The following is a 17,247-nucleotide window of genomic DNA, read 5'->3' on the forward strand; positions in this document are numbered from 1 at the left end:
GTTGAAACTAAATTCCACAGATGTAGTGGCAAGTTTCATAAGTTCAATAAAGATGTGTTCAGGAATAGGAGGCGGTGATATCCGGCCACGATATAGAAAATCTGCACAAATATCTATAGTTTCCAAAACAGGGACACAAGTAAAAAGGTTGCTAATATCATAGGAGCACATAAATCTACTAACAATCTTAGACTTTTTAATAAAATCAGCAAAATAAAATGAATCTTTAAGACAATATTTACTATAATATTGTGAAACAGGTTGTAAAATGTCAAAGATCCATTTTGAGACCTTGTGTTGCGATGAATTACGGATACTCTATCCAAAAATGGGTACCCCCTTGATGTGATTAGGTCAACTATTCAAAAGAAATTGGCCGAATTCTCTCGAATGAAAGAGAATATAGTAGCCAAATGTCCAATTTATCTTCGTTTGCCTTGGTTAGGTAGAGTAAGTGAGAAATTTGCCAAACAAATAAGTTCAGCAGTTCAAGGATGTTATTTTGCTGCCAATGTGCGTGTTGTTTTCTCTACGAGAACTTTATTTCCATCTTCTCGAAAAGACGTTTTACCCCCCCACCATAAAAGTAATGTTATTTACAATTTTAAATGTGGTTGCGGTGCCAACTACTTGGGTCGAACGACATTAACATTAGATGGAAGAATTCAACAACATGTACCCAGTAAAATTAGGAATGGAACCTACCGGGCAACTGATGTCGTTACTAACACATACGGGTCTTCAATTACTGATCATTTGCTTAAAAACCCGTCTTGTGCAGCAAACTTTAGCACGAACTCTTTTACCATTATTAGTCGTGCTCATTCATTATACCATCTTAAGATCTTGGAGACCATTCACGTTCGACTCAGGAAACCTTCTCTTTGCAAGCAAAGGGAATGCCTCCTGGGGTTGAACGTGATTAATCTCTAGGGTATTCGTCCATAACGTCGTTTTATTTTAATCGTTTTCCCACTTTTTTTTTTTTTTTTTTTTTTTTTTTTCCCCCTGTAAATTTAATAAAACGCTATTTTAATCGCTTTCATTCTTTATTTTAAAATTAATTCCCTCGATACAGCTTTGAGAAGCGAGGGTCGAAACCGGTCAGCTGGCTCCCCATTTTTTTTTTCTTTCCTCTCCTGCTTCCCCTTAATTCCCACCTTTTTGGAGAGAAAATATATATATATATATATATATATTTGTATATATACAAATTTACTTTTAATCATGAATCATAAAAGTCTTCCTTTCCTAATTGCAATATTTAAATTTTGTATCTCTAAAAACATCATGAAATATACATATATATATGTATGCATATATATATATTAATATATGTGTATATATATATATATATATATATATATATATGTATGCATATATATATATTAATATATGTGTATATATATATATATATATATATATATATATAATGTTCAGATGCAATGTTTATTTAGTATCTCTTAAAGTTTTTGCAATAGGAAATAGCCTTCTTATACTCTTACATATTTGTTTACAGCAATGCTTCAAGCAAACTACCTTTCCCTTTCATATATTTATAATTATTTATAATAAATATTTTTTATATCTGCATACATATGTTTCTTCTTAATCAAGGTTCATCAGTATGGCTATATATAACTGCACCATCGGTCACAGGACTCAAACCTCAGACTAAAGTCACCAATGCTTTTACTAATATAGCCATTGAGACAGTGATATGACTGAAAAAAGAAAATATTCCTATTATTCATTTAATGAACATTGTAAGCCTCCAGAGAGTGTTTATCTTATCTAAAGAGGGAGAAATCATTACCTCTGTTTTAATATGTTAATTTAAGAAATAAATGATGAAAAAATTGCAAATTGCTGTAATTCATCGTTTTGTTATTAAATCTTTCTTGTATTTTGGGACTTTTTTTTATATATTGTTAAGCATATAGTATTTTTTTTTCTTTTTATATTGGTGGGGATGATTTTTGCCGATTCATATCATCTTTGTGAACCAAATATCAAATGATAAAGAATAATGAAGATGTGACTATTATTTAGAACCGTGTGCAAGAATTACATTGCATTCATTAGTCGCAAGATTGACTTCTCTGACAAAAACGATTTTCTAATCCAATTGAGTTCTGCCTCCGATCAATGGTGATAGCTTCTTTAAAATTGTGTCGAGTAAAAAGACTTTTTTCTGTTCTTAGATATAATTGTTTATCATAATATAAGGTATCCACTTCCTTTATTTATCTATTCCATTTACTCTTTCTTGTATGTTATTATATGAAGTTTATTTTATTTAACAACTAATGTATTAAACATCCCAAACATATATCTTTCATCAGAATGAATAATAATAGACTGAAGTAAACATTTATTAAATTTTTCTGAATTTTAGATCTTTAGCTCCACATCTCTTGAGGTTAAAGGACAACCTAAAATGACATCAGGAAAATGGAATCCTCATCACAAATGTTCTCAACTTGCTACAGCCAATGACACAACCATTAGAGGATGGGACATACGGACAATGCAGTAAGTTGTTTCTCATTAAATAGTTTAGAATAATAATGAAATAATCATTGTGCATTATAAAATACAACAGTTGTGCATTATTGTATGTAGGGAACTATCAATTGTCGTTTTATTAATTAATATAGGAATTAAAACTATCGATTGTTGTTTTATTAAATAATATAGGAATTAAAACTATCGGTTGCGTATTATTAAATAATATAGAAATTAAAACTATTGATTGTTGTTTTATTAAATAATATAGAAATTAAAACTATCAATTGTCGTATTATTAAATAATATAGAAATTAAAACTATAGATTGTCGTTTTATTAAATAATATAGAAATTAAAACTATTGATTGTTGTATTATTAAATAATATAGAAATTAAAACTATTGATTGTTGTTTTATTAAATAATATAGAAATTAAAACTATTGATTGTTGTTTTATTAAATAATATAGAAATTAAAACTATCGATTGTCGTTTTATTAAATAATATAGAAATTAAAACTATTGATTGTTGTTTTATTAAATAATATAGAAATTAAAACTATCGATTGTCGTTTTATTAAATAATATAGAAATTAAAACTATCGATTGTCGTTTTATTAAATAATATAGAAATTAAAACTATTGATTGTTGTATTATTAAATAATATAGAAATTAAAACTATTGATTGTTGTTTTATTAAATAATATAGAAATTAAAACTATCGATTGTCGTTTTATTAAATAATATAGAAATTAAAACTATCGATTGTTGTTTTATTAAATAATATAGAAATTAAAACTATCGATTGTCGTTTTATTAAATAATATAGAAATTAAAACTATCGATTGTTGTATTATTAAATAATATAGGAATTAAAACTATCGGTTGTCATATTATTAAATAATATAGGAATTAAAACTATCGATTGTCGTTTTATTAAATAATATAGAAATTAAAACTATCGATTGTCGTATTATTAAATAATATAGAAATTAAAACTATCGATTGTCGTTTTATTAAATAATATAGAAATTAAAACTATCGATTATCGTATTATTAAATAATATAGAAATTAAAACTATCGATTGTCGTTTTATTAAATAATATAGAAATTAAAACTATTGATTGTTGTATTATTAAATAATATAGAAATTAAAACTATCGGTTGTCATATTATTAAATAATATAGGAATTAAAACTATCGATTGTCGTATTATTAAATAATATAGAAATTAAAACTATCGATTGTCGTTTTATTAAATAATATAGAAATTAAAACTATCGATTGTCGTATTATTAAATAATATAGAAATTAAAACTATCGATTGTCGTTTTATTAAATAATATAGAAATTAAAAACAAAGACAATGAATGCATTTATTTACAGCTGACATAAAGAAAGGCAACATAACATTATACAAAAGGCAGCATAACATTATACAAAAGACAACATAACATTATACAAAAGGCAGCATAACATTATACAAAAGACAACATAACATTATACAAAAGACAACATAACATTATACAAAAGACAACATAACATTATACAAAAGACAACATAACATTATACAAAAGACAACATAACATTATACAAAAGACAACATAACATTATAAAAAAGGCAACATAACATTATACAAAAGGCAACATAACATTATACAAAAGACAACATAACATTATACAAAAGACAACATAACATTATACAAAAGGCAACATAACATTATACAAAAGACAACATAACATTATACAAAAGACAACATAACATTATACAAAAGACAACATAACATTATACAAAAGGCAACATTACAAAAGGAAACATAACATTATACAAAAGACAACATAACATACAAAAGGCAACATAACATTATACAAAAGACAACATAACATTATACAAAAGGCAAAATAACATTATACAAAAGGCAACATAACATTATACAAAAGACAACATAACATACAAAAGGCAACATAACATTATACAAAAGACAACATAACATTATACAAAAGATATGAATATAAATACGCATGTTCTTCATTCTGTGAGACCCTTGTAGAGGACGAACAATGATGGAAAATTCTCAATATTCTCTAACCCTTTTTAGATAAAAACAAAGCAGAACAATCCAGCAGTGACACTGCACTGGTGCATCACTCGGATAGTTCTCTGCATTGGATAATGCACAATTGCAGGGAAATGAACAGTTAATAAGTCATGATATACATGTGTATGGAAGAGGAGGAACATCACATGTTGTTTTAATTTAAGTCACAGTTCTCGGATCGCATTTTTTGTAAGATGTCACATGTGCCAAAATTCTTTTCGACACTTCATACAAATCAAAGATTCATTCTTCACAATCAGTCGAACCAGGTAAGCCACTGCAGTACCAGCTTCCTTGTTATGTCGGGTTGAGGTTCTGTGCATTCCTAGGAGTTACATACTCCCAGGCTCTTTCAGAATGTGTTGGTTTATCACCAATTACCTGAGGCACTCCTATTAGGGATTAGTAACAGGATTGCTCAGGCATTTATCAAAAAAGGGTCACTTAGTTTAAAAACTATTCATTTAATGGTTTTATGTTATATTATTTTCTTTAAAATATAAAACATGTATCCAGTTTAAAAAAATTGTTTAGACTTATATGAGATTTAAAACTCAGGTATTGGCATCGTGAAAACTACTGCCTTAGTAATGTGTAGCTTTTTTGTTAACCAATCACATTTCTATTTGTATATAAATAAACTCCCAAAACACAATTACTTTTTAATAGTATATAGATATCTTCCTATATATATATATATATATATATACATTAGCAAAAGTACCCGTCGTTGACTGGGTTCAAAAACAGCCTACAGAAAATGGACTCTGATTTATGAAAGTATGATAGGTTATGAAAAGGAAGGGTTCTAAAGAGATAGCTTCGAATTTGGGGGTATCAAAACCAAAGCAAAATATGATGGAAGTAAAAATAAAATAGATGAACCCCATAATTTATTATACCATACCTGTTCACACTGAAACACTTATCACAATATTCTGTGGATCTATATTAAAAAACCTTGTTAAACTGTGTGACATATTTCCATTCTATGGAGGTCAGGCACGAACAAACGCCCCATAATTTTATTATACCATATTTCTTCAAACTGAAACATAATTATCAAAGTATCAAAGCAGATAGATATGAAAAGTTTTATTAAAGTTTGTGCCTATTTCCATTCTATGGAGGCCAGGCGTGAACGCAGACCCCACAATTTTATTATACCATCCCTATTTAAGTTAAAACATACTTATCAAAGTATTCTTATGTACATCTATATCAAAAACACTTATAAACGTTTTTTTTTTAATTTTTAATTTTTTTATTTCCATACTTTATGGACCAGGCGCGAACACAGACCCAACAATTTTAATGAACCATCGTTCCGCCAGATCAAATATACCCATTCCTGTGTCTCAATACATCTTCTATCATTATATGTAATCAGTTTTTTAAAATAGTCAACTATATAGGAGCTTATTCGTGACCAGAGACACACACTTCTTCTTCTTGCTCGTCCGTCGAAGTCGACGATCACCAAGGTATCAATCAGTTCGGCGTCGAGGGTTTGTGGGTCCTGAGATGGCTGATGAGGCCAATCCGTGCTCGGCAGACTCTTCCACACTCTGGACACATGAAGGCGGTATCGGCAGGCTGTGAACCGGCAGCTCTCTCCTTCCTCCTCTTGCGCTTCTGCTGGTCGTGTGTCATGCGTTGATTCTCTGCCCTGTCGGCTCCTAGGCTGATGGCGCAATGCCAGGCCGAACGTTCAGCAGCGCGACTCTCCCAAGACTGGGGGCTGATGTCAAAGTCTTTAAGGGAGGTTCTCAGGCAGTCTTTATATCGTTTCTTTTGGCCTCCTGCATTCCGCTTTCCCTGGCTGAGTTCCCCATAGAAAAGTTGTTTGGGGATTCGGCTGTCGTGCATGCGATAGGCATGGCCTGCCCACCGGAGCTGGGTTTTGCGGATTATGGTGGTGATGGTATGGAGCCCCGCCCGCTTCAAGACTTCTGTGTCAGGAATTCTGTCTTGCCAGCGGATGTTGAGAAGATTACGGAGGCATCTGAGGTGGAAGCCATTCAGCTGTTTTTCATGTCTTTTATATGGCGTCCAAGTTTCACATGCATAGAGTAGGGTTGTCAGGACGATTGCTCGGTATACTTTCAGTTTGGTTGCGAGTGTAATGCCTCTCCTCTTCCACACATTGTCTCTAAGTCTTCCAAATGCACTGCTCGCTGTGGAGGTCCTATGGTTAACCTCAATGTCAATGTTGGCGGTGCGGGAGAGGGTGCTGCCAAGGTAAGTGAATTGCTCCACAGCATGGATCTTCTGCCCTTTGACAGTGATGCCGGGTTCATGGTATGCATCTCCTGAGGCGGGTTGGTACATAACTTCTGTCTTCTTTGTACTGATGGTGAGACCAAAGTTGTCACAATTGGTGGAGAATCCGTTCATTTGACGTTGCATCTCTATCTCATTTGGGGCATTAAGGGCACAGTCATCGGCAAAGAGAAGGTCTCTGATGATGGTTTCCCTCACTCTCGTGACTGCCTGCATTCGCCTGATGTTAAACAATTTCCCGTCACATCTGTACTTGATGTCAATGCCAGAGTGACTGTCTTTGAAAGCGTCCTGGAGCATGGCAGAGAAAACCATGCTGAAGAGCGTCGGGGCTAAGACACAGCCCTGCTTGACTTCGTTGGTCACAGGGAAGGGCTCTGAGGGGTCGCCGTCATTCAGGACACGAGCGGTCATGCCCTCATGGAACTGCCTGACAATGGCGATGAACCTGTCTGGACAACCAAATTTTTCCATGATCCGCCAGAGGCCATTTCGGCAAACAGTGTCGAAGGCCTTGGTCAGGTCGACGAACGTGGTGTAGAGGCCCCGGTGCTGCTCGACACACTTCTCCTGCAGTTGGCGTGCAGCAAAGATCATATCAGTCGTCCCGCGGCCCGCTTGAAAGCCACACACACACACACACACATTCAGCTTTATATTATAGATATATAATTACATAGATATCCCAAATATATATATAATTACATAAATATCCCAAAAACAAATTGTGCCATTAAACAAAACAAAATCTTCTCAACGATAAAAAAATCATTGCTCTGTTAAATATTTCACCTGATAGTTTCCAAAAATGGCCTCTTATCATTTTTTTATCATTATTTTTGACTGAATTCAATTCACTCTGAAACTATTGCTATTCTTAATTTGACTTTGTATTTTCCTCATATCGTAGACAGGTGTATGTCATTGAAAATGCACATGGTCAGTTGGTTAGAGAGTTGGATTTCAACCCAAACAAGCAGTATTATCTTGTAAGTTGTGGTGATGATTGCAAAGTGAAATTTTGGGATGTAAGGAACCCAACCACACCCACAAAAACTCTCACCGATCATTCACATTGGTAAGTAAATAAAACATTTTCATTTGTTGTGAGTCTTGTCAACTACACAACAAATGAAAATAGAATGAAGGGTAATGATCATGATAAAGTAGTGGTTGTAAACATAATTTGGTACTCATGCACTTATTGATTCGTGCTGAAATAATAACGTTATTATTTAAAAAGCCATTCTTAACATGGGGAGGGGAGGGTGTTTTGTACATATTCTGTACTTTAACCTTACAATTGAATAAAAAAAAACATATCATAAAACTTTAATTAAACTTGGAAATACGATTTAAAAAATAGCGCGGATCAGTAAGTGCATTAGCACCCATAATTTTATTTAGAGAAAGATGTTTTGTGTTGCATTAGTATGAAAGTTTGCATGTGACACTGTGCAAGTTCAGCAGTCAATGCTTTATGAAAACAAATGTGTGTGATTATATTTAGTAATAGTTCTCTTTACTGGTTATTTTCATTGCTCTTTATAACTTGCTCATGATGTGGATGAGCGAGATTCTGACATGATAAATACATTGCAATAGTGTTGCCAACATTGCGCTGTAGCTGGTTGCGGTTGGTTAGAAGTTTGTGCTTGCTGGTAAGCATGCAAAGGTATTATTTCCCCAACAAGGAACCTGAATAAGATCAAATCGGCATAAATTTGCTAGTGAGAAATGATAATTTGTTTCAACATGGAGGAATGTTGGTTTGCTGCTGGCAATCTGCTTGTTTGATGCAATTGTCTTGGCTTTGTAGATATTTACATTGAACATTCTGAAATAGTTTTGCTTTCATGCCAAACACACTGATTGGATAATTTTTATATAGGTATTTTGTTGGTTAGTCATTTTGGGTTCTGTAGTGCTAACACCTCAAATTTCTGTTTTGATATAGTCTAAAAAATTTTTTTTTTCTGCTTCATAATTCAAACTTGATTACAATACTCTAAACAAGAAAAGTTGGCCAGTGTATTTCTTTTAGTCTAGTATATGCTGAACGTTGTTGGGACTTCATGCATTAGAATTAGTATTCTTTTCTGAATTACATTGGGCATTCTAAGGACTTTTTCTGGCAAATTTGGTGTAACTTTGACCAATAGTTTTGAAGCCTAGAAGTGTTTGTTGTTTGTAGTAATAACAGTAGTAGTATCAGCATAGATGATTCGAACTACTATCCTCATTTATGCTTAAGAATTTTTTTAGATGAGGATTGATAATTTGGTTTATTTGGACTACTGTTCTTATTTTAGATGTTATTCTCACAACATAGACTATTTTTTATTATTAGGGATCCATTCAAAATTCTGTACTGATTCCAGAGTTCCACAAAATGCACCTAAAAAAGATCAGAAGTTAAAAATGCCAAAACATTGTGAGAGCACCATTCAAGATGAGAACAGTAGTTGGATAATCCACATAATACATATTCTCATTTGGTTGTTATTTTCACGTTTTGGCCAATGTAGTCTCTGACCTTCTTCAGAATTTGTAAATCTTTATTTCAATCATAGCAATCTATGTGCAATTTTGATTAGATAGATTATTCTTGTACTGTCACTTAATTAATTCTTATGTTATTCTTGGTTATTATCATCTGTTATAAGGATTGAACCTTCAACTTCTAAAAGTTTAAATTCTTTACTCAAATTTTTGAAATTCAAAACTAATTTTAAAGCTTTTAAATTGATGAATAAAAAGTAATTTCTCACTTAAATTGCAGTTTAAAAACAAAAATCTAATATTATGGTTCATCTGTGCTTCTAAATATTTTCTCACGCAGCTCTTCCATGGACTTTAAGTAATGCACTGACCATTTTGTTCTAACATTTTCCAAAGTGTGAATCCTATTTATAGGATTCACAAAAAGTTATCAATTAATAATACAATTAACTAAGTATTATTACTTAAATAACATTGTTTATTCGTTATTATTGTCTTCTAATTTTAAATAATTTTTTGAAATGATAATTTATTCACATTTTTTAATTTCATTTTTTTTACTTTTAGTTAAAACTGGTAACTCGGCATTGCCCGGTCGTACAATAAGCTTCAACATGATATTTTAATTTATGGAGCTTGCATATGTATTATTATAGGATCAATCCTTTATTACAATGAATAATTTGCCTGGTGGACTAATTTGCAAAGAAAAATAAAAAAAATGATAATGATGTTCATCAAATTCTATCTGTGTTTACAATATCATGTCAGCTGATATTTGAACTTGATGATCAATGCCCTGGAAAAGTAACTTCTGATTAACGTTTAGTTTTAAAATATGCAAACAAAGAAATGATTTGCAGCGATTTTAAATGGCACCTCTTCTTTTATCATAAATTGAACTCATTAATAAGAAAAAATTAAAATAAAATGGTGAGGTACACCAGGGCTTGAACAGATGATCATTTGATCTATAGTCGAATGCTCTACCACTCAGCTATATCTCCAGATTATAATAAATATGATTTTTAAAGAAGAAATGATTTGCTTAAATTTTATTATCTCCCATTCCGGTGTAATGTAAAAAATTCCCATGTAAAAATTATTCTTTTTTTATCTAGAAGAGAGAAAAGCTATTTTAAAGATCAAATCTTTTTGATTTTCAATATTTATAATTTCTGTACCAAACATATCTAAGAATACTGCCAAACATATAAATTAGATTTTTGTGAAATTTGCAAAATATAGGCTCGGCTGTTTCTGAACCTCTGAGGAAGGAAATCACACACACACACACACACACAAAGTGATTTTTATATAATAGTGGATGGAGATAGAGATTTCCTATTATAAATAACATTTGTTGCAAGGGTTATTAAAATTTTGTGTTTAATTTTTAAAAATTATTTGTTTTATTTAATCTAGATTTATTATTTCTATCAATGTACATGGGATATTCTAGTTTTAATGTTTTTAGCAACCACGATTTTTTGGGTAACTCTCCTAAACATGTGTCTAATATTTTGTGTGTTTTGTTTTTTTGGATACACACATATAGGGTTGAAAAAAAACTATGATGTTCCCTTTCTCTGATGATCATCGCCCCCCCCCCCCCCAACATTTGATTTGTGCTGTAGTTTTTTCTTTGTATGCATCTTTTTGTTCTGGCTGTGTTTTCTCTCATACTGGCGATCACCAAAGGTGCATGCACTGGTCTACAAGTTGAATGCAAAAACAAAAGCAATGCAAACCCACCCATAAAAAAGAGAAATAATTGTATATTTCATTTGTTGATAATAAGCATAGATGTGTGTGTGTGTGTGTGTGTCACTGAGCTGCACCACTAGTGTCCACATCTTTCAAATTCAGAATTTCAGCTGAGACTTAACTGAGATCATTTTCTTGTTGAAACAAATAATTGCCCACTCAAAGTCATCTTCTAGTTTCAACCCAATCTCCTGGTTTACTTGAATATATTCTAAGCTGAACTCTGACTGAACCTTGTTTTCTCTGTCTTTCAACTGGAAATCCTAGATGTCTGGTCATTTTCTCAGTTGTTCTTAGTTGATCATCAAAACTGACTAAATCCATGTATTTTTCTTAGCTCACTCTCCCCATTGCTTTCCAACCATCACAAAGCTAGCATCTAATGGATGGGGCACCATCCCATCTAGGGAGTTAAATAGATTGGCCAGTCCCTTCATTGCCGCCCACTTATCTAACTTCATCGTTTTTCCTATTGTGAATTATTCTATAACTTAACATTTTTCAGGGCCTTAGTTGGGTCAATCCATATTATCACAAAATAATAATGATGGATAAACAATTGTATTTGCATACATGCACATGAGTTCTCTTAAACATGTGAAACAGGTAATACTTAATATGAATCTCACCTGTCTGTTAAAATGTATGCATGTTTGTATGTCTGCCTAAAACTTTCAACAGAGGCGACAGATTTTCACAAGATTGGTATCGTTTTGAAGCTCAACCCTTTGGATGACAAATATCGAAAAATTGGCTAAAAACATTAATTCCTTCACCCTCAATTGGGCAGTTTTCTACAGGGAGGGTTTGCTTTTTTCGCTGATATTTTCAAAAGTCATCCTCTCTTTTCGATTGACTAACCTTAATTTAAACCTTTGCCACTTCCGGTTTGGCAATGGATGCAATGGCAAAGACATCACGTTTTTCATGTTCTTTTCCTCCTTCGTGGTATGGGTTAAAGCGTGTCTGCCTACTACCACTTTTTTTTTTTTTTTTGCTCAACACACACCTCCACACACCCGGGCAATGCCGGGCACTCAGGCTTGTACTTAAATATGACATAGTATGCAAAGCGAGAATAGACATCAGTGCCAAACAAAGACTACATTTTCTCAATAAAATGTGTTGTTGAGCTAGAATGAAGAGAAAGTATAAGTGCCATGGATAAGTAAATATTGCTTACATTTGAGGGAAGCTGGTTTGTGAGTCTTGTGTGACTGCAACCAAAGTGTACCTGACAAGATATGGCATCAAGTTTTGTGAAAGTCATAAGATGGTAGCTGCTGAGACACGTCCAATGACTTGGGTAACTGAACCAGAAAACAGATAAAATTTGATTACTTATGAAGACTATTTATTACAAGTTGACATTGAATTTGAAGACGACCGTCTTGTAGCCTGCAGGGAAGAAATCCCATGGTAACTTCTGTGGACATTTTAAGTAATGCATTGGCTCCTTCCTTTTCTGACATTTTTTCAAACTGTTAAATCCTATTAAACTTAGAGTTATCCATCCAAATACTATTAATTATGTCACATTGTAAATTGATTATTGATTATTGCTTTTGAAATATTTTATTCATTTTTTTTAAATTTATGTTTTATTTACTTTTCATTTTTTATAATAGATAATGTATTTTGCTAAAGGTTATGAAAACATTGTTTATTTAATTTTTTTCTAATTATTTATTTTATTTTTGATTTTAAATCTAATATTAATTTTATAGTGCTTGATGAAACATGGCATCAAGCTTTGTGATAGTCACACTTTGTTACTTAAATGACCAAGCCAAAAATAGGATAATATCCAATTCTATATTCTTTACGTGGTTGAAATTAGATATTTTTTTTACTTCCGGTATTGTGCATTCTCTTCATTGGCTAATATAATTCAGGGGAGATAATTTAGATATAAGTCAAGGAATAATTCTGAAATATTAGCACTGTTTTGAATGCTAACTGTGTTATCTCTTTACCCAGACAACATTGCTAGTTTATTCATATTATGTCTTGTGTATTTTTGCTTAAATTCTTTTGTTATCTTACAGGGTGTGGTCGGTCCGTTATAACCATTTTCATGATCAGTTAGTGTTGACTTCCAGCAGTGACAGCCGAGTGATTTTGAACAATGTGGTTTCACTTTCATCAGAACCGTATGGACATTTGATTGAAAGTGAAGAAAATAGTGACAGTGAAAACAATGAAAAGTAAGTCATGTTGTTTTTTTTTACAAAGAGGAAGTGGTACAAAAGGTGGCGAAATTATTATCATCACTTCCAATGAAGGTCACTTCAATGTACAAAAATTTTACCCAAAGACAAAGAAAAGCAAAAAAAAAAAAAAATGAGGAGAAAAAGACTTGATGGATAAACACAAACAAACAATTTTATTAGTAAAAGAAAAAAAAAGAAACTTAGAGCCAAAAAAGTTTGCAAGCTATCTGTTGCTAATATTTTGCTCTCACCTACAAGAAAGTCCTTTATGTGGTAACAATTACGGAAGATAGAAAGAAAGGCAGGTTGAGAGAGCCTTTTTCTTTTTACTTACTACTGTGATATGAGATTTCAACCAACGTAGGATTTTTTTTAGAAAGGTTGAAATAGTTTAGCAAATTTGCTCCCTTTGTTTGCAATTTAAGCTTACATTTTTTAATGCCGTCTATTTAAAATAAAAATGTCTCCTCAAGTAGATTAGCTGAAATATCTGCAGACAAAGATAACTTATCTGAAATAATGTTCTAAGAATGTTCTTTTATAGCAAGGGATTTATTTCCTCCTTTTCCAGAAGGAATTAACCTTAAAAAAAAAATTTAAAAAAAGAATACACATAGTTTTTCATATAATAATGTTCTCTGAAGAGATAAGAAGTTTGGTAAAAAAAACTCTTTCCTTCTTTGAGTCCGGTCAGAATAGAAATATTCTTTCCTTTTGACTTAGAAAAACTGCAGCTTGAGACATATCCATTTTCTTCAGGCCTTAGAAGAAAATATCTAGTTATAATGATAGAAACTTCCAATTCAATCTTTCCTAGTGAGAATATTTCCCACATGTGACTTCTCCTGTAAGCTGGTATTTTTCCATCATATTTAACTGTCAAGTCCCTGACAGATTTTTTGGATTGACTTGAAGTAGATTTCTCTCAATGAGGTACAAATTCATCAGGTAACTTTATATATAATAATTATAACTACATTATAAACTTTGCAAGGTAACTTATATGAGTTCACTTCACCATTTTAACGATCTATTTAGACTGAGAAAAGATGGCACATCAACACATTTCAAGTGTAAAGTCCAAACTACCAACTTCAGCTTGAATTTTATCACAAAATGCAGGAATATGCAGATCAGTCAACAGGCAGAAATTAGTCACATGACCAACAACATTAGCAGCAGTTAAGCAAACTCAAGAGAAACGAAGAAGAGGAAGAAAAAAAGAAGAAATATATCCAAAAAAAAATTTCTACAAAGGAGAGGCATGGTGGTAGCAGTTCTATAATTTTTTGGTGCTTCAAGTAAAACCAATGATACTGTCATGTTGCAGTGATGAAAATATCTAAAAATTATGGCAGACGATAACATAGAAAATTAATTATTAATGAAAATGAAAAATTAATGAATGAAAATTAAAAAATTTTTAAGATAATTAGCAGAAACTGAGTTTTGCTAAATTGGCCCAAGATTTTCAAAGTTTTCAGATAATGATTATTTCCCTTTTTATGATTGGAACTCTTCTGTTTAGTTTTTTAGCAAAACTCAGTTTTTTGCGAATTGTCTTTGAAAATTGTTTTCATTAATAATTAATTTTCTACTGTATCATTTTTGTAATTTTTTAATATTTTCATTACTGTGACATGACAATTAAGTAAATACCATTGGTTTTACTTGACATTCAATATTTCGATTTTCAAATTTTGCTATTATAATGAAGAAGCACCATTTTTGGTAATTTAGCAGTTTAACTCATTGTTCAACTCCAGTTATGAAAACCAAAAATCAAACAACATGGGGATTGAATGATTTTTGTCATAGTTCATAAAAGTTCTGATTTGCTTCTTTTCAATATTGAAATATCAGAAAATAAGTTTTAAATATGTATAGCATGTAATTTTTATATATTTAATAATTTCAAAATATGAATATTTTAATGGAAACTAACTTTCTATTAGACAATTTAAATGTTTCTGAATTCCTTTAATTCACAATTTATTAAATGAACATACTTTTCACATTCAATATTTTGGAAAAACAAATGTAAATAAATAATTATTTAAAAACAATGTTTTAAAAATATTTATTAGAAAAAGAACAATAATAAAACCAAAACAATATTTATTCACAATATTCAAAATAAAAACAATAAAATTATCTATTATATTTATTTGTAATATTGAAAAAAAAAAACAATAGTAAAAACAATAAAATTACCTGTTATATTTATTTGCAATATTGAAAAAACAATAAAATTATCTATTATATATATTTATAATATTGAAAAAATAAAACAATATTATCTATTATATTTATTTGCAATATTTAAAAAAAAAAAACAATAAAATTATCTATTATATTTGCAATATTTAAAAAAAAACAATAAAATTATCTATTATATTTATTTGCAATATTAAAAAAATACAATAATGAAAATAAAATTATCTATTTTATTTATTTGCAATACGGAAAAAACATTAATAAAAACAATAAAATTATATACTGCAAATAAATAAAATAGATAAGTAAATAAACGTAAATATTATATTTAAAGTCACTACTGTAAAGAAACAAGTCGGTGATGATAATCATTCAATCACAGCGTTGTAAGACTTTACGGTATTCATAACTACAATAAGTTAAAGCGCCAAATTACCCCATTTTTTTTTCTATAAAAAAATTTCTGTAAATGAAATATAAAAAGCAGAGTGTGTATGTTCACTGCCACTCATTTTTCTTTTTCTTTATCTAGTATATAAAAGCAAAACAAGTTTCTTTATCATTTCTTTCTCTTTAATACTTTGCCCTGGTTGAAATTATTTTCAAACAGTTCCAATTTTAAAACACGGGACGTAACTCTACATTTATTCATACAGTATTATTTCCCTTTGATTGCACCCAAAAACATATTGGGGGAGGGGGGGGGATCCCCCAAAAAACAAAAAAATAAACCAAATTTATCATTACTTCCCATAACATTAACATTTTGTTGCCTTTAAATTAAATTAACCGTAAGTAATCTGATGTATTAACAAAACTACCTGATTTTTTAGATCACTAAATAAATCGGGGAAATTTTCCAATTTCAAATAAATACTTATTAATTATTTCTATAACAAGTATTTTTTAATCTCTATAATAAAGAAAACCCTGTTTATTTTGCATGTATTGTTATCAAAGCAAAACGCCAACCTGTTGTATATAGCTGATTTGGAACATCTTAAGATCCTGTTCCATATCGAAAAAAAATCCTTTACTTATTATGAATCCATCGTTTATCCCGAAAAATACTAGGTAGGAACAGTTAATGAATAATATGTCCTTTTATCTTCTACAGAATGCAGGAGAAACCAACTGATGGTGTTATTGCTACCTATGAAGAACATGAGGACAGTGTATATCAAGTGGGCTGGTCAACAGCTGACCCATGGATTTTTGCTTCGCTCAGCTATGACGGTCGACTTGTCATAAATCGAGTACCAAGAACTGAAAAGTATAAAATCCTTCTGTGAAAAAAATCAATTTTGATCTTCACATTCCATAGTAATGTATCTTGAATTGATTGATCCGTTATTGTTTATTGAAAGAATCAGAATAAATATTAAAACGAACTTTGTTGTTGTTTCTGAATTTTTGAGATGAGGATTGATTACTCGTATTATTTGGATTCATCAGACTACTGTTCTCGTCTTGAGTATAAATGTTCTTGTCTAACTGGCAAGGATCCATGGTGCAGTGGTTAGAGTAGTTGGAAAAATCAATTGTAAAAGTGATATTCTCCTGAAGGTTGAAGGTTCAATCCTTAGTATGGGCGACCAAAAAATACAATTGCGAATTACTTAGGACTTCTATTCAGTCATGGCTGATGGAACAAG

General features: G+C 31.0%; 1 protein-coding gene across 1 annotated transcript in view; it reads left to right on the top strand.

Moving 5' to 3' along the window:
• The window catches only part of LOC145245976 (EARP and GARP complex-interacting protein 1-like), a 43,288-nt gene extending 26,308 nt beyond the window's left edge, over positions 1–16,980 (top strand). The window contains exons 6-9 of the mRNA XM_080107765.1: positions 2,399–2,535; positions 7,804–7,971; positions 13,211–13,369; positions 16,710–16,980. Coding sequence (XP_079963891.1) covers positions 2,399–2,535; positions 7,804–7,971; positions 13,211–13,369; positions 16,710–16,884 — 639 coding nt within the window. The 3' untranslated portion in view covers positions 16,885–16,980. The remainder of the gene's footprint in view (positions 1–2,398; positions 2,536–7,803; positions 7,972–13,210; positions 13,370–16,709) is intronic.
• The last annotated feature ends 267 nt before the right edge of the window (positions 16,981–17,247 follow it).

Source organism: Euprymna scolopes, chromosome 23 (assembly GCF_053919585.1).
Source record: "Euprymna scolopes isolate OS-2025 chromosome 23, ASM5391958v1, whole genome shotgun sequence".
Lineage (NCBI taxonomy): Eukaryota > Metazoa > Mollusca > Cephalopoda > Sepiida > Sepiolidae > Euprymna > Euprymna scolopes.